At 41.5% G+C, this 27,660-nt stretch overlaps 1 protein-coding gene across 2 annotated transcripts in view; it reads left to right on the forward strand.

Moving 5' to 3' along the window:
- The first annotated feature begins 3,516 nt into the window (after positions 1-3,516).
- The window catches only part of LOC117427845 (immunoglobulin superfamily DCC subclass member 3-like), a 63,612-nt gene continuing 39,468 nt past the window's right edge, over positions 3,517-27,660 (forward strand). Inside the window, exons 1-2 of one of the 2 annotated variants that reach the window (XM_058995435.1) lie at positions 3,517-3,876; positions 10,751-11,056. In XM_058995435.1, coding sequence (XP_058851418.1) covers positions 3,813-3,876; positions 10,751-11,056 — 370 coding nt within the window. In that variant the 5' untranslated portion in view covers positions 3,517-3,812. The remainder of the gene's footprint in view (positions 3,877-10,750; positions 11,057-27,660) is intronic. The other variant, XM_058995436.1, reaches the window with a different exon arrangement.

The raw sequence follows: 27,660 nt of genomic DNA on the forward strand, positions 1-27,660 counted from the left end.
GTTGGCTTTGTGTTAATACACTAGGAACTACAGTGTAAGGTTATTTATTTAATAATCAAAAGGTATTTGTAGTCTCTTTTCATTTACACGTGTTTGTACACATGCAGTCTTTAATATTGCAGGCATTTATTTTAAACTCAACTTGAATCTAACACGTCCATCGATTACAGAGCAGACAGGACCTGGGTTCAGGACAGTATGCATGTATTTATGTATATATGTGTGTGTATGTGTGTGTGTATATATATATATATATATATATATATATATATATATATATATATATATATATATTATTTTGCTGTGCAAGGCCCATCTCGATTTTGAAAATGCTGCAAGTGTTGCATTTCCTTGTTTTGATCCATCCCAGCTCGGATGATGAAGGGCTGTCACTCTGCTCTGCAGTGAATCCTGAGCAGATCCAGCAGCAGGTCACTCTTCAGCACTCGCATTCAGGTCTAATTTTCAACTGCCGCCGCAGAGAAGACAAACAATAGCCTCAGATTGCAGTGATCAAGGCGTATGCATGTCACTGGAGCAGACTCTGCGTTAGCTATTCTTACCCCATCCACTACCCACTGGCCTCTAATATCAAGCATCAAAAAAGATGAAAATGGAGCCATGATAAAACCCGGGAAGGTCTCTTGATATCTAAACAGATTGTTATGTTCAGAGAATACACTGGAGACCCTGTATTTAGCCGGCCTCTTTGACTAGGATTCCAAAGCAATGAAAGTTCAAAGATGCAGGCACTGCAGGGGAATGTGAGTTAGTTGCTGTGTGCTAGATACTAACATGTCACCACTTAATCATTGATGCATTTGTAATCATGTTTTTGTGTTATCTTCCAAACTGATCTCTATGTACACAGGTCACATGTACTTCTCCTGGCTCCCAGTAGATGGCAGCACAAAGCATCACAGCTCCTGTGGATTCGGCACAAGGTGAGTGGGCTCCTCAAGCGCTAAAAGGATACTGTTGGTTCATTGAAGTGATAAATGATTATGTTCCCAGATACAGCAGCAACTGCTACGGTTAGTTCTCCAGACCCTGATTTGCATTTTTGGACTAGATGTACCTTTCTTAAGGTAACTTTTGGTTATCCAAGGTGAGAGCTAATGGTGGTCTGTAAAACCAGCAGTTAATTCTGTGGAGGTGTAGCGAACTCCAAGGAACACGAAGATTACCCAGAATCCAGCTGTCACACAACAAAATGAGCATCGCTTACGCATAGCAATTATATCCACGGTAAAACAACAGACAAGGAATTGGTTGTCACAAATGCCAGCGGAATCCTCAGATCTCAATTGTAAAAGTGTCGGAGAAATATGAAATCAAGGACACTGCGCTCCAGGGAACAGCAGCCAGCATTCACTGGGAGAGGTGTGTTGCTGGCATATTGAAACAAAGGCTCATGTTGTTCCTTCGTTTCTCCAATCCCTGACCACTTTGCATAGATCTGCATCGCACAAGACTGAGCCCAGTGGAGCTTGTTGTCCAGGCACTTGCTGAAACGTTCATCTGCTTGATTTGATCACGCTGTACCCGGCCGGCATAAGCCACAGCTGGGTTTTCTACTCCCTGTTTTTACAGCAACAGGGAATGACTCTGGATTTCATCAACCACCTGTTTTTAAGGATAATCCTGGAGTAACCATGGATAGGTGGTTGATGCGTTCCAGAGCGAGGCCCCCTGGCTTATCCAGGCAGAGTATAGGTTGATTAAATCAACCATTTTTTAGAAGTTGTATCTTAAATTGCTCCTCATTTTACATTTCTTTCTGACACCCCTCTACTATCTGAATTCAAAGCGCAAAAATCTCCGGTCTTCTGGCACATGCAAAACCATGAAATAGCCATAGACGAAATTACCTTTTTATAAAGGTGACAGTTTTTAGCCACCTATTATACTTTGGGATGTTTAAATGTAATTCCTTCTATGGTTATTGCATGGCTATAAACCATCTATAATGCTTTATTAACACTATGACATAGTTGTTAAGCATCTATTGTATATTTATAAAACATTAATAAGCATCACCTTAATATAAAGTGTTACCTAGATTTGAATGTATGGATCTTTTTCTATGTATTTTTTTTTTCACCAGGAGTATAATAATCTTTACATTGTTTTCTAACAAATTCTCTGTGTTAGTGTAAATTGCTCTTTATAATGGCTTATGTGTTGATGTGCTGTACACCTGTAGCTAATTAGCTGAAGATGAGAGCGTAATAACCATCAGTTCCATTATTCCATATTTTCATATTGTTTTGTTTGACTCGAAGGGATGTACATCTTCTTCACAGACACACTGATGCGCCGCTGACCTTGTTGATAATTATATTAATTAATCACATACTTGTATTGTCTTTTTGGCTGCTCGTTACCTCGAGGGCGCTTCTGAATTAATTTGCATGTCTGCGTACAGCGGAAACCTGGGTACACCCAATCGAATGGACAGTAAAAGAAGATAACGAGGTGTTTAATCTCCGTGGTTCATAGACACCGCCGCTAAAACGACATTGTGATAACATACACGGGGTTATGTAATAATAATTTATTTGTAAATATTAATTATCAGTATTATTCGATACACCAGTTGTGCTATTTTAAAATGCAGAATTTCAAAGCACAGCCGCGCCGGTAAAACAAGACTTTAATAACCCTCTGAAGGTCTGGATATGTAATCCAGGGAAATGTACAAACTCAAGAGTATGATGAGGTACTGTGCGTGCCCACTGCGATCGACCCGCTAGGTGGTGCTCTTCAGTTGCGTGGTTTGGTGGCAGCGTCCGTCCCCCCTTTACTGTTTGAATATTAAAACCCTTATGGTGGATATATCGCAAAGATAAGATGCAGACTAGGTGCGATTAACCTGTGCGTTGCACTTTGAAATGGATTGGACACGTTATTTACTGCAATTCTATTTTAAACCTCGTAGTAGCTAATGTGTTGCTGAGACGTCAATCACATTCCCCTTTAGCAGGCACACATCAGCCACATTATTCGATCCTGGGATGTCAAAGTCGTGTTTTTAATTAGACTTGTATAGTTGATCAACAACCCTGTCTTGCCGGAGGCCAACAGCAAAATGAAGGCGCAAGTGCGGGGAGTGACGAGTGCCTGCTCCCCATCCCTAATGTCGAGAGCGCTGGATGGGTATCATTAATTATACAATTTATTACCACTTGCAACTCATTTTTTCCTCTAGGCTACACAAGGGTGTTGTATTTATCTTGAACATATTTCTAAAACAAAATTCCCAAATAAATGGAGACTTCTGATTTTAAATAATAATAGTATTTTAAATGCCAAATGCCTATTCCCAGTATATTACTATTATACAGTGCAAAAGGTACAGCGTTCTTCTCATCTCCGCTGTAGTAGGTTACAGTGCATAGATTGCACAGCTACATCATGCTTTGGTGATACGAGTTTAGAATACGTCACTGTCCTGCACGGATCACATACAATACGGCGGTTGTTGCAGATATATAACATTTGTCTTTACGTTGATGGTCAGTTCTTTTGTTCCCCAGACGGGGCCTCTAGAGAGAGAGAGAGAAAAGGAGGAGGGGAGGGGAGAGGAGAGAGAGGGAGCTGCCTGCCTAGTTGATTGCAGTGTGAAAGAGCAACAATGTGTGTTTGCTAGAGAGAGAGAGAGATGCTGATAGATGTGCAAAATGGCGCAAGCTCACTCGACCCCTTGAGCCACAAATTCTTATAACTGGGGACATAAGGGTTTAGCTGTTGGTTTGTTTCGCTTTGACCAGTTTTTTTTGTATCCTAATATTTCATTTCAAGGTGCTTAAATGGTTTCCAAACGCTGCTACCTGTCTTGTGGCGCACTCGGATTACTTCTGACCGCTTTAGTGGGTGAGTACCGCACACTTCATGGTAGTAAACCGGGCAGACCTTGGAAACGTGTCGGGTTCAGTCTTGGTTGCTTGCTTGACCTGCTACGTTTCTAGTAAAGTTAACATGCGTGATTAATAATTGCAAACTTTAATCGTTTGCGGAGGATACCGCTTGTTTCTGAATCAGCTCATCCCAGTTTTAAACGGGGGTCTTTTTTTATTTTTTTGTGAGTTTTATAGGTACAGTTGAGATCTGCTTCGTTCACAGCCGTGGTGTAGCTAGTGGGTTTGCTGTGCATTTTCTTCCCGGTTCAGTGGTTTGCCTCAGTACTGTGTAGCCATGTGTCTGTGGTTGTTGTGTTTATCTCTTTTTTTAATAGGAGACGCTGTGCTAAAGCACATGGTCCTTTCCCTGCGCTTTCCAAAATGCAGCAGTGCTGAGGGTTATAAACGGAGTCAATAGGAATTTTACTGTTTACATAAGGACGCTGGTTTGCATTAATACTTTTGCAGCGCCGTGTTATTAAACTTTACCAATTGTACATATAAATACATCATCACGTATTAGATGAGAGAATAAGAAGTGGATGCCATTGTCCAAGGCTTTATTGAAGCCTTCCTCGCTGTTTGTGTAGTAGTCACTTCTTGCTGGCTGTTATATTTTAGATGATATTTTTTGTAACATTCTAAACTTTGCAGTCATGCATTTTGCTTGGGGGGAACGACTGTAAATGCGACGGTTTGAAGTAATTTTAAACACTGTGTGTGTGTGTGTGTGTGTGTGTGTGTGTGTGTGTGTGTGTGTGTGTGTGTGTGTGTGTGTGTGTGTGTGTGCGTGCGTGCGTGCGCGCTACGGGGAGATCTCTTCTCGTCTCTCTCCTGGAGCTCCTTTGTCGGGATGCGCTGTGTTCGAGTAACTGTGTCATTCAAATTCAGTGGATGCGTTTTATTTCTTAAAAAAGTCTGTAAACCTGCATTTGTTTCTTTTAATTTAGAAATGTGTATTTTTTATTGCTTCAATAGACAAGTGAACATATAAAGTTAACCTTGAACTTTATAATATACCAGTTAAGTAGAGAAGACTTGTCTTTTGGATGCATGTGACTACATACATATATAGTAAAATATTAAATTTTACAAGGGGGAGTTTATAATCGTGTACAGCTTGCATAGGCCCTACTTGTTACTGTATTTGTTTTTTATTATTTGTGTAGCACTAACGCGCTTTTAAAAGGGAACATTGTGCAAACCAGCAGCCTCGCGTTGAAGGAGGTTGCAGTAAAGCCAGGTCTGCTTGTAAAAACATCAAAGGGTTGACTTGGTGCTAAACAAGCTGGCTGCTGTGTACCTGTGTATTGCTCGAAAAAGAAACAGCAATAATACTAGTGGGTTCATGCAGTGCTAATGCTATGTATTTCCCACGCATTTTCGTGTATGCGTTCGGTTTACTATACTTGCTTGTGTTTTAACCATGCTTTCACCGCTGTTACATGCCAGACAATTATACAACTCCACACCTCAATAACAATAAAAAAAATAAAAAAAAAACAGGTTTAACGGGATTAACAGTGTTGTAAAATATTTAATTTTGATAAGTAGCCAATACTGTATTAGATGCAGGGGAGAGGGGTGTGACAGAAGGGGCGGTATTGTTATTAATCGGGATTGCATTACAACGTCATTGATCTCGTGTAAAGCAAATACAAATCAATGAAAACCCACTTCTCGATTTATTACATATTCTGAAATAAAACAAGGGAACAGAACTGGAATCTACCCAACCACACAAAGAAGTGCTTGTAGAAGCATGTTTGTGAAGTATGGTGTTGTTTTTTTGTTACAGTATTTTATAGAATACCGTTTTGTTTAATACTGACTGTGGATACACAGAATGCACGCGCGGTTAACCGTTCCGTTTACCTGCGTTTCAATACTGGGAGAGCTCTTGTTTTCATGCTCTGTTATGTCTCTGTGCTGTGCATCTGCACTAGCAGCTGGAGGTGGTGATGGTGTTGGTGGTGTTGTTGTTGTGAATTATGAAGCACTGTGAAGTGCTTCACTCCCGTGGAACCAAGTGAATCCACTGTCAAAGATTTTACAACTTTGATTCATTCTGTGAACTTTTCATTGTTATCCAGTCTGTTATCTGTTTCTTTTGTGAATAATCTTTATGTGAAATCATACAGGATGAAAAATAGTTGCTCTAGCATGCTATTAACGGTGCATTAGGCATCGGCACTAACTTGATACTGTCGGACTAAGGCAGTTATGAACGTGTTTTTTTATTATTATTATTATTTGTTACACCAAAATACATAGACTAATTTTATAATGTGTTTTGTAGAAGTGTATGTGTGTGTATTTGTCTTCAAATGGTGCTAAATACTACAGTAATGATAATCTAGACCGTGCATTAAGTGCGCTATTAACAAAGGGATCAGGCGATTTGCTGGAGTGATGCTATATTGAGATTAAAAGCTAAGGCAGTTCCTCTCTGTTTTTTTTTTTTAAATTTTATTTATTTCCTGGGCTGCTTTGTTCTGGATGATTGACAGCTATTGTCTATCAAGGCAAAGCCTGCTTTCAAGGAAAGACACAGGATATGAGATTCCTGGGTTTTGTTCTGTGAGACACTCAGAATAGTAAGGACTGTGATCAGATGTCTCGCACTCACTCACAGCAGAATACATTACTTTATTTCCTACCATTTACTCAATTTATCTTAGATACAAATATTACAAGTTGGCTATCGTGTGTGTGTGTGTGTTTTAACATAGATTTATAAATTCTGGATATTCAGTGTTTTTTTTTTTTTGGCACATTCAGTAACAATTTTATAGTTTCATTTTATACCGCAGTCTCTTATCATTTGAAGATCCCATGTATGTTTCACTTTGACAGTGTGTGTTCACATGTTTGGAAAAGGCTAAACAATAGGATTCAGGTTCAGTTCTTGGTGTTTTTCCCCCTATAGTATATAATAGGCTAGTCAGACAGGAAGCTGCTCTTCAGCTGTCACTATTGAATGATCCTAGGCATCCGAATGGCTTGTTAGGACAACATACGCCCCCACACTGCGCGGTTTTAACAAGAGGCTCTTCATGGCTGGTCTTTCAAGCTCTTCTGAGCCACTTCAAAGTCCAAGTTGTTTAATCAAATTTAAAGTCTACAGCTATGGCCAAAGGTTTTGACTCACTTAGAATTTCAGGATTGAGATATTATTAAAAAAAAAAAAAAAAATTAACATCATGTAATCAAAGAATACAAAATGATATCGCTAAAGTCTACCGGAAGCCATAATAGTAGTACAGCATTTCATGTTAGATTTCGAAATGTCACATTTTTTCAATTGTCAGTATAAAACTACAATGCGGTGTGTAATTCAATATGTTAACATTATTCAGCAGGTTTCATTCAGCTTTATGATGCAAAATTAGTTCATTCTGTATAGAAGGTGATTGCCTTGTGTCTGGATCAACTGTTTATTCAATACAGCCTGCCTGCAAAGCCCAAAGCATCCACTTGCTGTGTTGACCTGCTTGCAGAACCCCTGCAAAGAATCACATTCTGATAGGCTGCAGAGTGGTGCTTATTTCTACAATGCAAATTCCCAGGTTTCCTTTCACTCGTGTACCCCCGTGCTGAACTTGCAGACGAAGCCCTAGGTGGTTAATGCGTCCTTCACCAAAGAATCAGTAGGTGCTCGCTGTGGTGTTTGTTTTCCTAAAAGTCCTTAACATGCTTACTACACATTTTCATTGTACATTAAGTGCAGCTTTACAAATGGCATTCGATGTGGACATGGATGACTTCTTGAAGACGCTGTGCCATTTGTATGTTTTAAGTGGAGTGTTTTATTTTCTGGGCATTAAGGTATTTTTTCTACACTGTTTTACATCAGAAGAACTCTATACTTTAATTGTTGGTAAGGTGCTGATTCAGTATATTTGGAACAGTTGCAGAACTAATGTACAGGAGCATCATGCTCACGTTTGCGTAATAACTGAGGATTTTGGCAAATCAGAGTCGCCTAGTAATGTCAACGCTATTCCCAGATAGTCAAAGAATTATCACAGTGAGTGGAACCATTGTCCTGCCTCCAATCAGCAGCTCAGTCCACAGATCAGATATAAAAACAGGATTAAAACAAAGTGTACCAGCGGGTGAATGCTACAGTAAATCCCAGTGCTTTAAATATTAAACCACTTGATGCATGAGATTTCCCTGATTTTTTGTATTTTTTTTAATGAGTTGCATGAAGTAGTGTGGCTTCGGATGGCATGTGGTGGGAGTCGGCATTGTGCTGAGACACTGTGATTTCTCTTATATCAATGTCACCATTAAACTACAAGCTCCACTCCCATTGATTCAGGTCCCCCCCCCCAGCCAAGCTAGCGCTCGTGCTGAAGTAATGCAAGACCTGAGTGTGCTTCAGGAGTTGGCAACCATACCACTTTTAAAGCGAGCTTGGAGATAAAGTGGCTTGTATATTTGTCCCCCCCCCCACACTTTTATAGAAAAAGTGTTCAATGGTCCTGCTTGGGGAGGGTTAAGCCTCTGCATACAGTGTTAGTGCTGGGGATCTGTACATACTCTGCATCCATTCATCTGCTGAGTCCGGTAGATGAAACTGCAGAGAAGCATGGTGGCAAACGGAATTCCCAAAGTACAACACCAGACTCTGAAATCACTGGGGACAGAATCCGGACTGGGGGCAGACTGCAGTATCTGTACTGCATGCTTTAAACACAACTAGATAGACACTACAGTATGCATGTGCTCTGTTTAAATGTACACAAGAAAATGTTAGAAGATTGTCTAACGTTAGGACTGCTTCTTGTGTATATTTCTCAGAATGTCCCACTTTGAAAAGCCTTGTAGTATATGCTGTACTTCTAAGTGACTTAAATGCCAGTGTCAAAGATAATTCCTTGTGTATACATACACCTGTATCCAGCTAGCATTAGTAGACCATACCTCATCTAATAAGAGCACACATATAGGCTGTGAAAACTGGTTTATGTTATTCACAGTATACAGACAGCTCCGTAGATAATTCCTCACCTTCATTACTTCCATGAGCTAATCAGTAAATGCAGAAGGATATCTGCTGTATGATATTCATGTCTAAATGGGTTTTAGACACCGTAATACATTGGATGCACAGTAAGCCAGTTGGTGGAAAACATGCTGTCGCTGTACTGTGTGTTAATTTACGTCTCCTGTCTAAACAGCTCGTACTAACAAGTGGAGCAGAACGGGGGATTAATGCTGACCACAAATGATAGAACAGTGCGTTTCACGTTGTTTGGAAGAAACATACAGTCTGTGAGGGGAAAACAAGTTTACAGAGGTAGCAAAGTCTTGTGTTACAAGAACCATACAAGAAGTCATCTTGTGATGCACATTTTGTCAAGTCGTTTTTGGTGAGGGGTCCAAAGTGCAGTATGTTTGGCTTCCCTGAGCTACAGCAGAGCTTAACGATGATGTTAATAACCTCCTGCTGCTGAAGGTAGCTGGAGCATGTTTAGCGACACGGCAAGAAAGCTTTCTGCTTGTGTGCCTGCAGCTTCCATTATAAAACTAGCGAACGAGGTCCGGTCTGCAATGAAATATCAATTTCTAAAATTGGATGTGAACGTGGGACACTGCAGCTTCAGCACAGCTACTTGTAATGTCTGGAGGATGTATTTTTATCATTATTGAAACAGCAACAACAAGCAGTTTGCACAACTCGCTTTGATTCTCTGCAGATCCCGTTACAGCGGAGGTAAAACACGAACATGTCAACATATGATTGACCTAGACAGCTTACTTGAGGCAGATAATGCTGTTTTAAGTAACTTAAGTTTGACTTGGAGGGAGACGATGGAATTTACTAGCCAGGGGCAAAAATGCATTCAAGTCTCAAGTCCTGATGATGTGATTTTACTGTGACTACTGGTGTCCTGCAGATCTGAGAGAACTGTGTGGAACCCCCTCCACAGAGACTGATATTAAACATTCTTATGTCAGTTTGAGTTTACCTGGCTGCATTGAAAGGCTGTACAGCTCTACTGAACTTAGTAACATACACTAAAGCTGAAGGCTGTCCTGTTTTAAACAGATTTCTTTTTTGTATGAGGAAAGGGAAAGACTTAGTGCTTAGTGACAGTTTAAAAGGGCTGAATGCACTCCTGTGAAGTACAGGGTTACCATGACAACGAGGCATCATCTTGTTTCAAAGATTTTTCATGTCCTAACCGCAAAACTCTGAACAGGAATATATATATATATATATTCCCTGAATGGGATAAAGGAAATGTTTCCATAGTAAACAATAAAACAAAGGTGTTCTGTATTATAATAACGCATGTCAATGTAATGTAATGCCATACACAGAAAAGTACCAGTAGTATTGGAATGCAGATAGTTAACCAGTAATACTGAAATAAAAAAAAGTTGTTTATAAGGGAATAAGTGAATTTTGCAGTTGTCTGTGAGGATTGTGTGCCACTTCACACTCCTCTGTGCTAGGGGCCTGCTCTGGGACTCTCTGTGTTTATATATCTGAGCACAGTATGTGGTTTGTTTTTACAGTATGCGATTAGGCCTCAAGCAAGGTAATGTGAGGTAAGGTAACGAAACTGGTGAGGCTACATTCGAACTGGGCATTTCAAATGAATAAACAGGCGTACAACGGGGCGCTGTGGCGGAGTGTCCCGCCCCTATTTATTATTATTTGTATTTATGTGCGGCGCGGAGAAAAGCGCCGCGTCTTTTGTTATTGTTTTTTATATTTATAATTTAAAAACCCTGTGAGGATGCGTGGCTGATCAGTGTACATTCTAGTACGGTTAATCTCCATATTTTATTTATTTATGTATTTATTTATTTTATCGTATTCTTTGCAGAGGTCGGTCACTGCGCAGAGCTCGCTTTTGCTGTGGAACCCAGCGACATCATTGCTGTCCAGGAGCAGCCTTTGATGCTACACTGCCAAGTGGATGGCATCCAGCCAATCACAACGTCGTGGAGGAGAAACGGTGTGCTCCTATTGGACGGTGAGAACAATGCCATGTTTGTCAATGGATCGCTGGTGATCACCAGGTTCCAGAAGACGAAGGCCGACGGGTCCTCGGATGAAGGGGACTATGACTGCGTCGCCCAGAACCACTTTGGGCTGGTGGTCAGCCGGAAAGCAAAAGTGCAGGCTGCAAGTAAGTCATCCCTTTCATGGCAAAAGCTTGTGTATCCACAGTGTTTGTATACACAGTGTAGCACACTAACTGTAATAAAGCAGCGGCTGCCCCAAATCCCTAATAGATATTAATATATACTGCAAACTGAACTGGTGTTAAATCCTAGGCACGTTTAGGTATGACAAGTTATAATCCACACGAATAACTGAATAATAATTCAGCTTACTGCTACAGTATATGACCAGGTAGGCACAATAATATTGTGGCTACAATGGCCTTGCCATTTCATAGCAATGGTAAACCAATCATGCATACCTCGCTTATTTGTTGATATTCGTGTGAAATGGGACTGGTCACACAAACCAGAACAAATGTTCTGTATTCTTTAAGAATAAGACACGCAATGTGTCAAAACGCATTGTCCCGTCTCCATTAAAATCAACAATTAAGTGAGGTGTGCATGGTTGGTTTACCATTGCTGAAATCTATTGTATGACTTTGTAGAGACATTCTCTAATATACAAAGTGCCTTATATTGGTCACTTTATTTTTATTTTTTAATAAAAAGCTTGGATGCGCACAAATGCCTTCAATATAATTTTTTTTTTTTTTTGCTTTCATAGCTCTGTGCTTTCAAGGGCCACAGTAATACGAGGCGGCAGATTGCCTTTTGTGGAGGCTAAAATGAAAATGTCAGAGTAGAAATTTCGAGCTCTATTGTAATGTAAGTGACACTGGCTGCTGAATCTATAAGCCCATGTGTGACAGTAATCTATTTCTTTCTGAATGTCAGGTTTTAGTGTTTGAAATTCACATGGCTGCACACAGTGCTGTACAACAAGCCTCGTACTTGATCTTGCTAGCTCTGGCTCTTGGTGTATTCCTACAGCCTCTCTATAAAAAATAAACATCATTTCACAATCATTTATTTGAAGGAAACTGCAGGATTACAGTGTGGGGCGTGTACAGTAAAATGACAAGGTTTGTTCTAGGAATGCTTTATCATAGACATATTTTAATAAAAAAAACAGTTTGCATGTAATTAGATTCTAATGAACCTCAGGCTTTGTATCTCGTTGCCTCTTCAGAATGTGTCTGATTTACACCTCGCTCTGCTCAGGAGTCTCTATGATTATTTAATCAGATCGTAGCAGTATGAAGTCCTGGGTGATTGAACAGCAATTCACAGAACAATATATCCTCTCTGGTATCTTTTGAGATAGTTGAGAATATGAAGGTCAGAAACAACTGCATTGCCTAAGCCCCGGAACAATCATTGGTTTCAATTTTAAGACCTATTCTCTTAATCCAAGCACATATGTCTTTTATTGATTGTATGGCTGTCAACACAAGGGCACCTCGGAAGAACACAATTTATCTTAGTCGGCACTCCTCCCAAGGAAAGCAATGCACACATGTGGATCTAGATATACAGACAAACACACAGACAAGTAGTTTAACAGAAACTCAGGGTATTACCATTTGATGGTTGATGTACACAGATGGCTAAAGTAAAATACTTTCTTTAAATATTCAACTAAAAAATGTAATTGCATCACCCCCATACAGTATAGATTTGTACAATCACCAGAAATTTCTCTTCAGTCATTCCTTATCATTTTTTAAAGTCCTAAGTTTCAGCCATTGAAATGCTGTTTATTTTGCGTTCAATTTTTTGAAGACGCATAAAGGATTTTTTCATTTCTTTGTACATTTTCTTTAAAGGGGAAAGATTGTTTTGCTTTGTACACACTAGCACACATGTGCGACTTGAAATGAAAAGGTAGAATTAAGATTGATGTGCATTCTTCTGCACTTGGTAAAGTATAGCCTGTTCAGACTTTGCTAAAGCAGTGTTTTGGTAAGGTTGCTCCCTATGTTTCTACCTTGAGGAACATCAATGTCATCCTAATAATTTATGAGGACGAAAGCTTCTGTATATAATGTAGTGCAGAATCGAGAGTGGCTCAGTGAGTGTATGGAACCCCCAGCGGGTTTTAGCACAATGGCCGAATGGGCACAGAGCTTTGTTGTCGGGATTAATGAAAACAAACTCGGCAGCACCACACTTTCAACTTTTGAGTACGTCGGTGAGGGTGTTACTATAGATCAGGGCTTGGGTAATGCAAGCTTGAGCAGTTTCATTGAAAAAGAACCAAGGTAAACCTTTAACGTTGTTGAATGTTCAGTAATTGTGACTAAAGTACCCGTCGAACATGGTTTTTAATGACACTTCAGTTGATCCAAATCAACATTCATTTGCAGATCCAGCTCTTGTGTTTTCTGGGAATGGAATGCTCCTGTGTTTGGTCATGGGTTTGATGACCGTGGCTTGTTCCTATTGGTTTATGAACCCCTAAGGACTCCTGAGAGGTCATATTCTGATCCTTTTTGACCTTGGGCTGTGCTTTCACAATGAACCTGTCCTTCTTAATCATGTAACATTGCCTGCGCTATATTGCTTTCGAGGTCTAAAAATAGATAGTCCCATGATTTAAACCTAATATCTACAACATTTTTTACAGTTATTATACAACAAATTTCACTGAAATTTTGAAATCAGAGGTAACCGTGAAAAAAACAATACAGCCTTGAACATTACCTCTGGAGGAGTGAAGTCTGAACTCTTTCAAAACCTTCTACTTGAATGAGTCCATTCCACCTGTAATGGATGACAAGATAGCATGTGACTATGGGTTTAAAGAGGCTTTGAGATCTGGGTGTATGAACTCCAAACAGGGCTAATCGCGCTCTTTTAATAGAGGGCAGTGAGTAACAGAGCTGACAGAGCCAGGATATTGTTTTCCCCCCTAATGACTATCTAATGTGTTATCTGAGATGAGATCAATCTTGAGGGGAACTCTTTAGTCTTGGTGGCGGGATGTTGCAGCATGCCTTTCACCCTTTGGAGGCGTGGGTTCCTATCCGACCCCCTTGTGAAACGAGTTCCATTGTCTCGGGTGGACATTCTCAAGCAGCCACCTAGTAATATTGAAACCTTTCTTCAGTAGAAAGGATTTGAGTGACACTGCATGTATGCAACACATATTCAGAACATGTGCTGTGTGCATGGTCTTCTTCTCATGTTTTGCAGCACTTGACCGCTATGCAAGCCGTATTACAATATGCTAAAACAACAACATCCAATTGGGTAATTTGTTTTCTTAGCAACAGGAGAATTGTGTGTTCGTCCATTTGTTCAAATTCACCTGGTTTCTTCTGACAGGTAAGGTGTGAAGAGAGCGGTGAGCTGCCGCTCCTCCTTTGGAAATCGTTTTAGGAAGAAGCAAAATCTTGTTACTGTGCAGAAGCTGTTGAGCATAAACAGTGTAGATGTGGCTGACTCAGTGATTGAGTTGTGTAGGAAAGGGTTAGTGTTCCGGGCTGCTGTGCAGTTTGCTGTAAAAAGCAAATGAACCGATATGTCAGTCATCACCACCCCCAGCTCCCCACGACACACACCGTTTTTTCAGAAATTTGAACAAGTGCCAGCGAGACCGAGCTGTCAAACATACGCAAATCATTATTCAGCTTTTCCGATGGGAGATGATACAGAGTGGATAGAAACCCTAAAGGAGCACCAACACAGCGCCTTTATTGAAGTCGGAACGATGGTAGCTGTACCAAGTCCTTTCCTTTCCCCTGCTGGTCGCCACTGCTGAATACACCATGTACTGTAACAAAGCAAGCCACAGTGGTTTAGCACAAAGACACATAGACCTGGAGGTTTATTCAGCAGCCACACTGAACGGCTCGTAATTGTTGTGGTTTATGAGGAGAGAGTGGTTGTCAGTGTGGTGCCGGGGCAGTCAGTGACCCCGGTACACAGAGCTGCTGCTCCGTTAACTGAATGTAATCCCTCGTCAATGGTCCCGCGGGATTCACACTCCTCCTCCGTCTCCACGCTGCCAAGGTGCTGGTAAGAGTCTGTGAACGTGTGCCCTGCCTGTCCAGGGAGAGCCACAAGAAACCAAGTAAACCCTAAGTTGCCACAAAATGTCTTTTTCAGTGGATTCAAAGGCAGACGTGTCTGTTCACTTTCTTACAATTTTGCCTCAAAGTGTATGTTACACAGTGAAATGGGATTGGAACTTTATGGCAAACGCACAAGTCACACAGACGCACTAAGACGCACACACTCAATCAAGCTCGTGAGTGGATTCCTTTTTTAGGTTTTTACAAGCGAGTACACGGTAAAACCTGTAGAATATCTTAAATGGTATCCATGCGCTAACACTGCCTGTGTGCAGTGTTCCTCACACTTTTATCAGCTTTACTTGAAGGACTGCTGTTAAGTGAAGGGCCACTTAGTTATTTCTGAAGTGAACTTTAGTTGGGGTGCAGTTTCTGAAGACCAAACAGTCTTTTTGTTCCACAGGATTTACTAGCATTAGTTCTCATGCTCAATTAGTAATTTAGGTAATGGCAGTCTATGGCAGTAGCACGGTGACAGGCTGCACTGTGGCGGGGCAGTGGGGGGTGATTTGGCATGATTAGCCCCATGTCTTTATGGCTCCCCCCCCATAGGGTATTCTGCAAAGATAAAGAAATCCCTGGTCATAAATTGCTGTCTTATTAGCTGTGTCCTATTCCCCAGCTCACAGCTAGGGGGTTCATGAAGCCGGAGCCCCTGTTGCCTCCTTCAATCGCAGCCCATTCCAGGAAGCACTCTATTTCTGTAAATGCTATCTCTTTTGAAGGCTTTTTTTCCCATTTAGTGTTCCTCATTAGGTTTGGCTCAGCGTGTCCCCAGGATGCTTTTTATCATTTCAATGACCTTACGGGAGGTTTACAGTGGACCAAGCCGCCTATTACAGATTTTCAATGCATTGTTCTCATGGAGGTCTGTCACCAAGCAACTGATTATAAAGGCCCTACAAAATGTTATTATGATCAATAGAAAGACGATCCTTTGTTCTCCCTTTTTCTTTTCTTTTTTATTTAACCATTAATTGGAAAGAGTTTGAGCTTTGTGAGTTATAATTTACTTTCTGGGGTTCCATTCGGTGCTGAAAACTTTGAGGTATTGGCGACCCGCTGGCTGACTAGTATGCATTTGGAAAGCATGAATGAAGCGTTGGTTTTAGTTTGATGTATGATACTGATCATAATCCTGTGTTTGACCCCAAGGTTAATAAAAAAATATATAAAAAGGCAGCGGTATGGAGAGAAGAAAGATTAGGGATAAATAAATTGTGATCCGGGAGGCATTTGTGGTTTGGCTACCCGCAGCTACCTTCATTTCTTTCGCGTCTTTCAGAAGAAACTCTTTTGTTGTACAATAATAAAAAAATATAAAACGTACATGTTAGGTTACAAACGCTTCAGGTTCTCTAGAAAATGAAACAGTACAGTAATAACATGGGACCTCCACAACAGGTCAGTACATGTCAACACATGTTACATTAACCAATTTGTATGTGCCTGTGTGTGTTTGTAAAAACGTATCCTGGAGTGTAATGTGCCCACCTTTTGTAGCCGTGATGACAAAGAGGTCATGTTGACATATAACCATCAAAGAGTTGCTGGCTGCCGGGGATGGGGGGGGGAATGAGAGAGAGGTGGAAATTCCTTTTCTCTGGGTTGAAGAGCTCGGCACAGCAGGCTGCCCTCCTCTGGTGGGGAACAGAGAAAGCCCAGATCACATGCCTGCCAAAGGGCCGCCACCTCTCCCGCATTCCTTGATTAATGGCGTTTCTTTGTCAGTCTTAAGAGGGCCCCCTCATTACGCATCTTTGATGTTGCGTTTCGCACTTACCGCTGTCACCGAGCTCAATGACTCATTTTTCACAGGTCAGCGGAGAACGACTGTAGATCAGAATACATTTGGAGGAAACAAATGAAATTGTGCTGCAACTAAGATTGCTAATTAAGAGCAGGATAGTCTTTGCTCCTACCACTGGAGTGCAAAAAAAAGGAAGGGCCAGTAACATTGATTTGGGGTGGGGGCTTGTCTTTTTCAGAAGTCTGTATTGCTGGAGTACGAACTGCCACAAAGTCCACCCCCCCCCCCCTTGCATTCATGTGTTGAGAGGTTTTTATTTGCATGTGCTACAGATTCATTCCACTGCTCCATATTAACCTGAGGTCCTCTATCAACGTGCCAGTCTTAAGGGCTCGTCTCCCAAAAGCTGCACGGGGGAATGTGTTTGTCAGCCAGTGACTGAGATCTGGTATATTAACTGTCAGCTTTAACACGGTGCATGTATTTTTCACTATGGCTGCTTTGTGCACCCCTTCTTGCTGGTACATTATGAAACAGAACCAATCATGCAGTCATTAAGACGGACGTTCCCTCTGCTGTAAGCGTGAACGCAGCTACGCCAATCTGCATTCTCTTTTTATTTATTTTAGCCAGGACTGTAAGGAATGCTCCCATACATTACTTGCTAAGTCAATGCTATCTTTTAGTCTGGGGAATGTTTGGTGTTTGTTTTGCAGCAAAATGTGCTCTTGCAGACATTAGCGTCTCTGGGCTGGAGAATGGGATAATTGTTTGGCAAAATGTCTTCCTGGCCCCTCTGTAAACATGCAAGAGGGTGAGTAGAGAGAACACAAAGGCCGGGTAATTGCACTTGCATTCCTCTTCGGGAGCTCTGAGGCAGCAGCCCTGGACATTTAACACTTGGCAGATCTTCAACGTTTTTGCAAACCAGAGAAAAGTGGGTATCACAATTCCCAATGGATTAGTCCAAGTAGATGCAAGTGGCGGAATCAACAAGCCGGACACTCCACAAGTCCAAACCAATTCCCAAGTTGTGTAGGCGATCGGAGGAAAGGAACACTCAACCATAGGCTTCTTTACATGAGCTCTTAAAGCCTGTCATTTTGATGGAGCATCAGAGCTTAGGAAATGACGTGCAAGGGCAGGTATCTATCAGTCTGAAACATTTCTATCGCCAACGTACTATTGGAATCTGTTATCTGGATCAAATCTCCTGTCTGGGTTTCAGACTGTTCAATTACAGGGATTGAAAGGCCAATTCCACTTTATATTTAAAGGCTTTTATTGGCATGGCCTTGATGGACCTGAAATCAATGCGACTTTTCAGCAGGGCTGTTTGCTGCTGTTTTGACATGCGTGTCACGTGTGATTATTCTCTGCTGACATCAACGGAAAGTCTCCGCAAACGGAGTGGACAGTTTCTTCTGGATTGAAAAAGATATATAAAATCTAATTTTGTAAATGTAAAGTTATGAAAGATTATACCGTACATTTTTTTTAAGCAATATGCTTCAGTCCCACCGAGATTCCATGAAAGAAATTGGCAAAGATGCGTAGTGTCAAAACTAATTGTATTTCTTTTTTTTTGTATTTTTGAATGTCTTTCCTTAGATAAGGTAGTCCATCTGCATAACTTTATTCCTCCTTTAATGGAGCCCATTGGTTTCCCATTGAAGCGGCTTGAGCATCTCTTTCAATCCATGAGGCTGCAGGGTGAGCGTTGGCTTGGTGTGCCAGAGATACTGAGCAGATGCTGTACACATGGAGTGGATGTTCCTCTCTCTGTGCCTCTGTAACTGTATACCAGCAAGAGAAGCTTCCACCCTGAAGGTTCTGTGAATCGAGAACAATTGGAGGACGGCTTTCCTTTGTAATAAAAGGAATCTTATATTACTTGGCTCTTTCATCAGTCACGTTCATTCAAACTGTTCTGTGATTGTAATTGCATTGAACAGCAGCAGTCTTTCAGTTGGGTTTGTTCTGCGATGATGAATGGATAACTTGCTTCAGATGTCATCTTTGTTTTTTTTTTCACCTTTCTCTTATCATTCTCTTATGATCTTGATTCCAAAGAAATCACCTGATGATGAGGTGACTTTTGAACTGTAGTAGTCTGAAGAAGGGGGCCCCAGCAGAGTTGAAATGTCACCGCATCATGTGATTTCCTGAGACTAGATTGACTCTGTGGTCTATAATCTCTCTCCTCCTTTTAAGCTTGTCAAGAAGGTATACATTGCTTCCACAGTGCTACGCTAACCTGTGCAGTTTGGTTCATGCTAAGATGTATTTGCAATATGCTGTATATGCTAATGCCGTAGTAGAGGGGAAGCCATCTATAGCTGCCCAGTATCTGTGACTTTGTGGCAGGATTTACAGAAAGGAAGTGTATTACACTGTAGACAATAAAATCCCATTGTAAATAACAAGGTACAGTAATGAATACATTTAAATGATATTTTTTTACAATTACTGGTTTATAGCGTTAGGCAATCATAAATCATTCCTTTGTCAGATTCGCCCCAGCATTACAAATCACCTGTTTAATCGCGTGTCACACGTACTGTACATTTGTGAGATGCTTGAGGCTGCTTTTAAATGGATGCGTTTGGTTTGTTGATAATGGGCTCTTTTGTTGGGCTGCCCCTCCTGTGTCCTTGTTTGAGTTTGTTGCAGTTCTGTTACAGTAAAGGTTGTGACCTGGGTTCAGTCGGCACCTCTGCCTTGGAGACTCTGAGCATTGTTTTCAAACGGCTGCTCTCGAGTTCTCTAAAGAATCCGCTGAGAGAGATGGGGACTGCCTTTGATAAGGCAGAAGGCTTTTTTTATTGAAGAAAGAATAATGCACAGCTCTGGAATGTACAGTAGAGGAAACAGCTAACGTACTTAGTTTTATCAGATTGAAAATGCTGTCATCATCAAGATTATTTAACCTTTTGATCCTTTACTAGTGCTGTTTCCACAACAAAGGGGTCTGGGCTCAAGTCACATTCCCTTTAGCAGTGTTCTAATGGAGTGCCTCTGGTGTTAAGAATGCTGGGGTTGAGTTCAGTGATACAGCCGCCCTTCAACTCTATAAATCCTGCTTCATCCCACCCCCCCAGGCTATTTTATTGATCTGCTTATCAACACACCTAAATACAATATACATACAGTGGGAAAGGGTCTGTGGTTTGAGGGTGACAGTATTCAAAGTTTACCATAGCAGCATAGTGAAAGCATGGTAAAGCACGGGTAGGCATTGTAAAACACATTGGAAACCCAGCAATCGCAAAATTATGCTTTGAAAAAAGAGTCTTCTGAAAGATTAATTTTCAGTTCCAGGGGGGGGGTTGTGGAATTGTTCCCCCCGAGCGGTGCAGGAGTTTTTAGATTCATATTGCCATGCGTAATGACTCTGTGTGCTCCACATCTGTCAGCTTGAGTCAGTCAGCGAGATATTCAGAGCAAATCAAATGAAAGAGGCTTTGATTGCTTTAAAACAGTGCGGTCCCTCCCCCCCGGGGAGCACCGCAGGAAAGCATGCCTCTCCACACAGGTCTTCTAATCAGAGCCCTGACATCACCGGGGCGAGCAAGCTGGCTTCTGATATCCTTGTTTGTCCTTTATTGCGAGGAAGGAATGTGTAGGCACTGTTAGTGGAATGATGTGATTGATCTGGGCTCTGCTGCTGGTCGCTGTGGTGTTTGAGAGCTAGCAGTGAAATCAGTTTAGCGTTTGCCTGGCTTAAATCTCACTGCAGTATCACTCGATGGAATCAAGCCCTGTATCTTGGTTATGTCATGATATGTCATGTGTCACGATACATATGATACAACGAGCTACGTTGTATCAATTACGATATGAGATATCAAGAAAGAAAGCGTGCGTGATGGATCCTCACACCCCGATTCACCGGTGCAGTGAACCAGAGGGGACAGGTTGCACAATTATATGCAGAAAACACCCAGGCCTCATCTTCATGAGATAAGTGAAAACCGCAGATTAGATAAAGTTGCTTACTATCCAGTAAATACGGGATATTCAGTAGTGTATATTCTCTGCCTACCTCTCTGCACCAGTTGCTGGAAATAATAATGATCAAATGGATTGACACACGTAGCAGAGTCTGTGCCACTAAAATGTGAACAGACTTTGAATTCTTGTTCTTGCTGTCAGGGCTCAGGGATTGTGTGTGTTGGATGTTGGCAGTGTGAGCTCTGTTAGAGACTGTCGCAGGGGTTCATTGGTAATATCACAGAGCTTGTGAGTTGTTGTGTTGGCCTCAAGGCTCTGAGGTATGTTCATCCAGTAAATACTTTTCATCTGGCTTCTATTAACACAGGTGTTGAGTTACGTTGAACTCCGTGACCATCAAAGCAAGTCTAATCCAAGGAAATGCTATGAAAGAAATTCCCTGGGCCAGGTTTAACAATGGCTGCCCTTTGCGTTTACAATGCTTTAATTACTTGATATTCCCTGCTTGCTTGTGCTTTCACTATGCTTCACTACACTTTGCTAGGCTTTTTTGTACACTGTTTTCTGTTTTGTTTGCAATTTTTTTTTTTCCTTTTAAAAATGATGGAACATTGCACCGAAGTAAAAAAACAAAACAAAAAAATCTGCAGTCCTGCATATTTTACCAGTGGAGTACCATGTAAAGCTGAGTCTTTCTTATCACTGTCCTCCGTGCACTATCTGTGGGTCTGGTTACTCACTGCAAACATGCACTGTTGCACAAATCAATCTTTAGCCCCTGTGCCGGCCTGGTGCTTGTGATTCTTTGAAAGAACTGGCAGAGAGCTGCAATATAAACAGGTCATCTATCATACCCGTTCTCCCCTGCAGATTTCCACTTCTAGATGTTCTCTGTATTGTATCTAGCATATACTTATTGCAAGCGACTGTATATTTTTCAGAAGAGCGAGCAAGCTTGGTTAGCTAACCCTTACTTCCAAGCTTTTCTTAAAGCCTATCCAGCCTAATGCATATAAATATAAAGTTGCTTTTATATAGATGTATCTATTTATACAGAATACTGTAATCCTGCCCCCCCCCCCCCCCTTTTAATTGGGGCGGTAATAATACATCTTTGTTCTTTTAACTGCTAAATTAAATGGCTGATAATTGCACATGCACTGTGCTGGATACCACCAAATACAACAGTGTTTCAGTTTGTGCTTCGCCGCTGATACATTTCTTGAAAATCACTGACAAAATGTGCAGCTTATACAATATAAAGGGAATACTGCAAGTCAAAATGGACTTTTTTGTTGAGGGAACACTGGGCTGCCAGCCAATGGCAATAATGACCTGGTGTACTAAAACCAACATACAAATATACCATACCCTGCAGAACGCAATTAGAGAACACACTCTTACAGCACTCCTTTATGCCATTCATTCAGGGGGAGGCCAGAAACCCATCGGCGTGCACTTGTGTGAATGTTGTGACAAGGACACTGGGAAAACATGAGTGACAGAGTGACATGTTAAGAGCTACTTACCGTGGATGTAAATAGGTAGCTTTGAATCCCATTCAGACAAGCCGGTCCTTTTAAATTAAGATGAAGTGGGGACAGCTGCGATAAAAAAAGGAAAGGTTTTTTTTTTCCTTCTCTCTCTAACAGGGCTCTATACGAGAGGCGGAGGGCATAGCAAGGGAGTGTAGTGAACTTTTTATAAAGAAGTTTCAAGGAGATTGCCAGTGGAGTGTTTTTTGACCTTTTGGGGCTGAGCTTGGTTTTCAGGTGGAAGGGGACAGGAGGGGGGGAGGATTTTTATTTCAGAGATCCTGCAGAGCTGTGGAATGTACCGTATGCATCTCTCTCTCTCTCTCTCGCTCAGCACCATGCTAATTAGAGTCCTGCAAGGCAGCGCGTCAGCACGGGGTGGTTTTTGCTTTTACTGTTTGGCACCTTTTAAAAACAACAATGAAAACGCAAGCTTTGGTATCTGGACTGAAATTGGAAGTTCTGTGTATCTGTCAGTCGTCGACCGAGCGTTGAAGGTTATTCTGGTTATTTCAGAGGATAATTGTATAAAATCAGGACACTTTCCTCTTTCCTGACTTTGAAGGGAGTGAGGGGTGGGGGCTGGTAATGAATTCTGCCTTGGTCCGGATGTCTCTAGACCACCCTGGCCTGCTCAAACGAATAAAAAAAAGGGGGCCAAAAATCTGTCCTTTACGGGCTGATCTTGTGAATTCCTGAGTAATGGAGGTCAGAGGTCAGTGTTGGGCGTTAGTGTTCAGTCCTCCAGCTCAGGTCCAGGGCTGTGTTTTTTACAGGAGCTCTCTTGCTCTGTATGAGTGTGCCTCAGTGTCAGTACCTCTGTCTGTGTCCATACTGCTCAGAGGCAGGGTCATTGCCAAACTGCACAATTCAGCAATGCAAATTGGTATGCTGTTTAGATTCACTGTGTAAAATGTTTCAGACATCACTTCCTGGCGACTTCTTTTTAAAACTCTGATGTGTAACCCTTTTAAGGTACAAGGGACATGTGTCCCACAAAAAAAAAAGTATCCTACCTTTCTTATTTTTGCAACGAGCTGCACGAAACACAGTTTTAATTTTACTGGCAGGTTGGATCTGGTCATCCAGATTGTTAGATTCCTCCTCGTGATTCTTGAGTCACTCTCAAATGTATTTTAAGAAGAAACCTTTTGAACAAGCGCTCAATTCCTTGTGTACCTGAAGGGGTTAAAGTGGATACACATGCTATTACCAGGATGTGTTGCCTAAAAGAGAGAAGTATTCAGAAGTGAATAACTTCTGGATCTCCATTTGCGATTTCTATATTTTGCCAAGCTTTGCCACTGTTCTTTATTGGTTTACTAGAGAGTAACTTATAGGAGCGGCTGTATAACAATCCATTACCAATCTGATTTTAATTATCCATCTATCCATCAGTTTAAATCTGTTTGTTTTGTATCAGATACATGCAAATCCAACACTGATAAAATCTGTAACAAAATACATTTGAAAAATCCTGGCCAATATATTTTGACAGGTTTCATCAGAATCCGATCGTTTCAAAGGTCCGATCTCATTGAAGATTGAGCAGATTCCTCCATTCACAGTGGTGTAACATTTAAACTGAGCCCCAGTAATTGTATCTGAAAGCCAGCCCAGGGCATCCCATGGAGCTCAGGGCAGAGATTTGGGTTTCACACATTCTCCACAGCGGCACCGCGGACCTTCCCGGACCACGTTTGTGCTTTCAAAATGATACTCGAGCTGTCTGGGGAGGGTGGGGGAGAGGTCAAAGATAATATAGGTCATTTACTCCCAAGGAATGCATGCAATAATAGATCCTGTATCTTTAAGGCCGATTAGTGAGCATAGCTTGGAGCAAATGTCAGAAGTACAAAAGGGCATGATCTGCCAATGCTGGTTTGTGGTTTACAGATAGACACTAACTGTGCTGGTGTACAGTGTGCCACTGAGGAGCTCAGTAGAAAGAGGCACTTTTAAGGCTTTTCTGATGCATTCTATTTCCTCTTTCCTCATTCTCTACCCAGGAAGTACAGAAAATGCACAATGACATTGAGATAAATTCTTCTCGTTGCAATTTGCAATATGTATAGCATGGCTGTGTTTAAATAACGGCACTGGTCCTTCAAAATAGTGTCCCCAAGGATTGTGAGTCTGTTCAGTATCAGTACCAGAATTAACCTTGCAACAAACCCCAAACTGGATCAAGCCGGTATACAACAGGAGTCTTCTTACCATCACTGCTTCACGGTCATAGTGGTAGCGTTCAGGTTGGGTTTGAATACCTTGTGTTTTATTAAAGGAGCTAGCCTTGTCGAAGGCTTCCCCCTCTGATTATAACACACAGTAGCAGCGTTATCAGGCAATGGTTTCCCAGTAAGGGGTTCCTGCCTGACTCCGTGGGATTACTGGAGTGTGTCAGTTTTCTTACAGATATCCTCTTAACATTCGTCACATCGCAGCTCCGGATTTCTGCCCAGTGTCCTTCATGTGGATATGTTCAGTCTGGATTTAAAGTTTAATTGATGATTCAACTGAAAACAGAGGAAGAAATCGAGGTATCGGACACTTGGTAGTTTTTTTTCTTCTCTCTTTTGTGATGAGTAAGCACAATGTGTTTTGCTCCCCTCCCCCTCTCCCTTTGTCATTGCCTTTCTGTTTTTTTTTCTGAATGATCCCGGGGGTTCAGAGGTCAGGAGAGCGGGCTGCTGGAAAATAGTAACCTTTGTGTGAGCAGTGGGGCACCAGGCCACGCCCCCTTCCTCTCAGCCTCTCTCCCATGGCCTGGGGGCAGCGGCTTTGACCTTTGCTCTGACAGAGCTCAGAGGCACCTTGACCTTGGTGTTGACGTGCCGGGTTTTAACAAGCGGACGCCTCCCCCCTTGATAAGCACAAACAACCCGGCGCGGTTTGTCATGCTGTCACCAGGGATGTGTTTTAAGGTTGCTTTAAGCTGCTTTCTGTGTTTCCCCTTAGCTGTCCAGTTCTAGTCTAATGAATACACACAGAACACCATACAGTAGGAATAGCAATGAATTTGCAGCCTCTATTTGAGTGTTGTTGTGTGTTTTTTTTTTTTATTGAAAGAAAGAATAAAGATATTTCTAAAAAGGGTAAACTATTCCAATATTAAACTCCATTGGCAATCAACGAAGAAACCGGAAAGGCAACCATTATCTAAAAGCTGCTTTGTGAATGTGACAGGAAGGGGGGAGCGCCAGCGAGACGCTAACTATAATATTAGTCTGCTGTTGAAAAAAAACAGCTAGTTTCCCAGCGTGTGAAAACACATTAGAGGGGGCTTGTTTATTTTTCATTGGAGTGTTTCTGTCACCTGCTTATGTGCCCAAGGAAGACGGTGTTAGAGGTCAGTTAGACTTGTTTCTGGAAAGGACTGCTGTTGGTGCAAGTGGAGTTCTGCAAGGACCAACGAGATGAAGTTGCTCAGCTGGAATGCAACAGAAAATCTTTTTTGCAGTTTGTCATTCATTATTGTTGGAATCATCTTGTGTGGACTACAGGGCTTTTATGTGTGTGTGTGTGTGTGTGGCTCAGGAATTGTTTCTAAAACCGGACTGTGTCATTTTGTCCAAAATCAGCCAGTTTTATTCCTCCAGCGAAGAAAATTCTTTAAGAAGTCCCAAAGCCCAAGGGACCGGTGTGCACTACCTATAACACCTCGTTATGGACGGAGCCAACACTTTGTACACTTTCTCTGGTTGTGTAAGGATATCTTTCACACATAATACTGCATGCTTGTGTTTTTTATCAGATGATAAGAAAACAGAAATAATGGGTGGGAGGAGTAAAGGCCTTTTATATGTAGTTTGCTTGTATATTTTTTACGTGGTATACATTGAAAGTGTGTCGTTTACACTTTTGGGTAACTATCTTTAGATGTTTAGGCATGTCTATAGAGGGAGGGTCCAAGGTAGGTTCTCACTAACCCTCTCTGTGAATGAGTTCCAGTGTGTTTCTGCCGGACCTGCATTCTACCCTTCCCTGTGAACAGAAGGCCGATGCACGCATTAAGCATGTTGATGCAGGTCACTTTGGTCCAGTATAACATGCATAAAACATTAGTGATTGCACAAACAATGTTCCTTCATTCTTAAGAAGTTCACACCAACAGTTATTCATATTAATGCCCTTGTGTTTGTTGATGATGAGTTCTTGAACACATGCTCATGCTTCGGTGTGTCAGGAGGTGTTGAAGCTTTCAGGAGAACATCTGATCCTGCTGAAGACTTCCAGTTTTGTGTTGTGTCTGTCCTCGCTGGGATGCCATGGCGGTGACTGGGGTAAGCAGAACCAGCTGGGAAAGCTGTTTGATTGCTGCAACGCTGTTCCCGCCAGGCCCTGGCAGCCCAGCGTTTCAAAACCATAAAATCCTGCAGCTCTGTGAGTCTCTAAATGCCTCAGACCGGCCCAAACTCTTTGATCCCTTTAACAGAAACCCTAACCCTGTGATTGAGCAGTGTGTCTTATTTCACCAATGCACTTTATACACCACTTTTGTATATCTCTATCTATCTATCTATCTATCTATCTATCTATCTATCTATCTATCTATCTATCTATCTATCTCTATCTATCTGTCTGTCTATCTGTCTATCAATATATCTAGCTCAGTATTGTCCTGTGTTATTACATTGTGTTATTATTTCTGCCTGGCGTAGGATTGAAAAAAAATTAGAATATCCCAAAATAGAAAGAAAAGAAGGCAGTGAAATGGGCTCACAGATCGCTGGTCTTTTGAAGGCTTTCCACTGCTACTCTGCTGCTGTTTTCAAATAAAAATAAAAGGCTTTTGCGGACAAATTGACCTATTAGCTTGATTCTAATGCTGTCTCATCACGTTTGCTTATCTGTGTTAGTTATGCATTGTAAAAATGATGCAGTGTGCCTCCGGGACTTCAATTAAATGGAAAAGAGAAGAGATTGCCTGCATGTGTGTGTGTGTGTGTTTCTTTGTGTGTGTGTGTGTCTTTGTGTGTGTGTGTGTGTGTGTGTATCTGTAGCGGTTGGGAGGGTTTTGTGCTTGTGTGTGTGTAGGTGTTGGGAGGGTTTTGTGCTTGTGTGTGTGTAGGTGTTGAGAGGGTTTTCTGCTGGTGTTGGAAGGGTGTGTGTTTGTGGAATTGCATATCTTTCTCTTGGTTGTGCACTTTTACAATGAACAATAACAACGTTCACAGATTCTGAGCAGATTTTTAACACATTTGAAAAGAGAAAAGGGGGGCATCGGAACTCCTATCTGTAAATCTTCCCTTTTTTTTATAACCCCTTCAAGTTTTTTTTAATCACCTTTCCTGTACAGTATATTAAGAAGAGCGAAATACAATTATTGCTGAAAGCAAAATAAATGACATGCTGTTAGCAGAATTCCATTTAAAATTAGATAAACGTTTGCTTTTTCCTTTCTGACA

This window comes from Acipenser ruthenus, chromosome 21, assembly GCF_902713425.1.
Source record: "Acipenser ruthenus chromosome 21, fAciRut3.2 maternal haplotype, whole genome shotgun sequence".
NCBI classification, from domain to species: Eukaryota; Metazoa; Chordata; class Actinopteri; order Acipenseriformes; family Acipenseridae; genus Acipenser; species Acipenser ruthenus.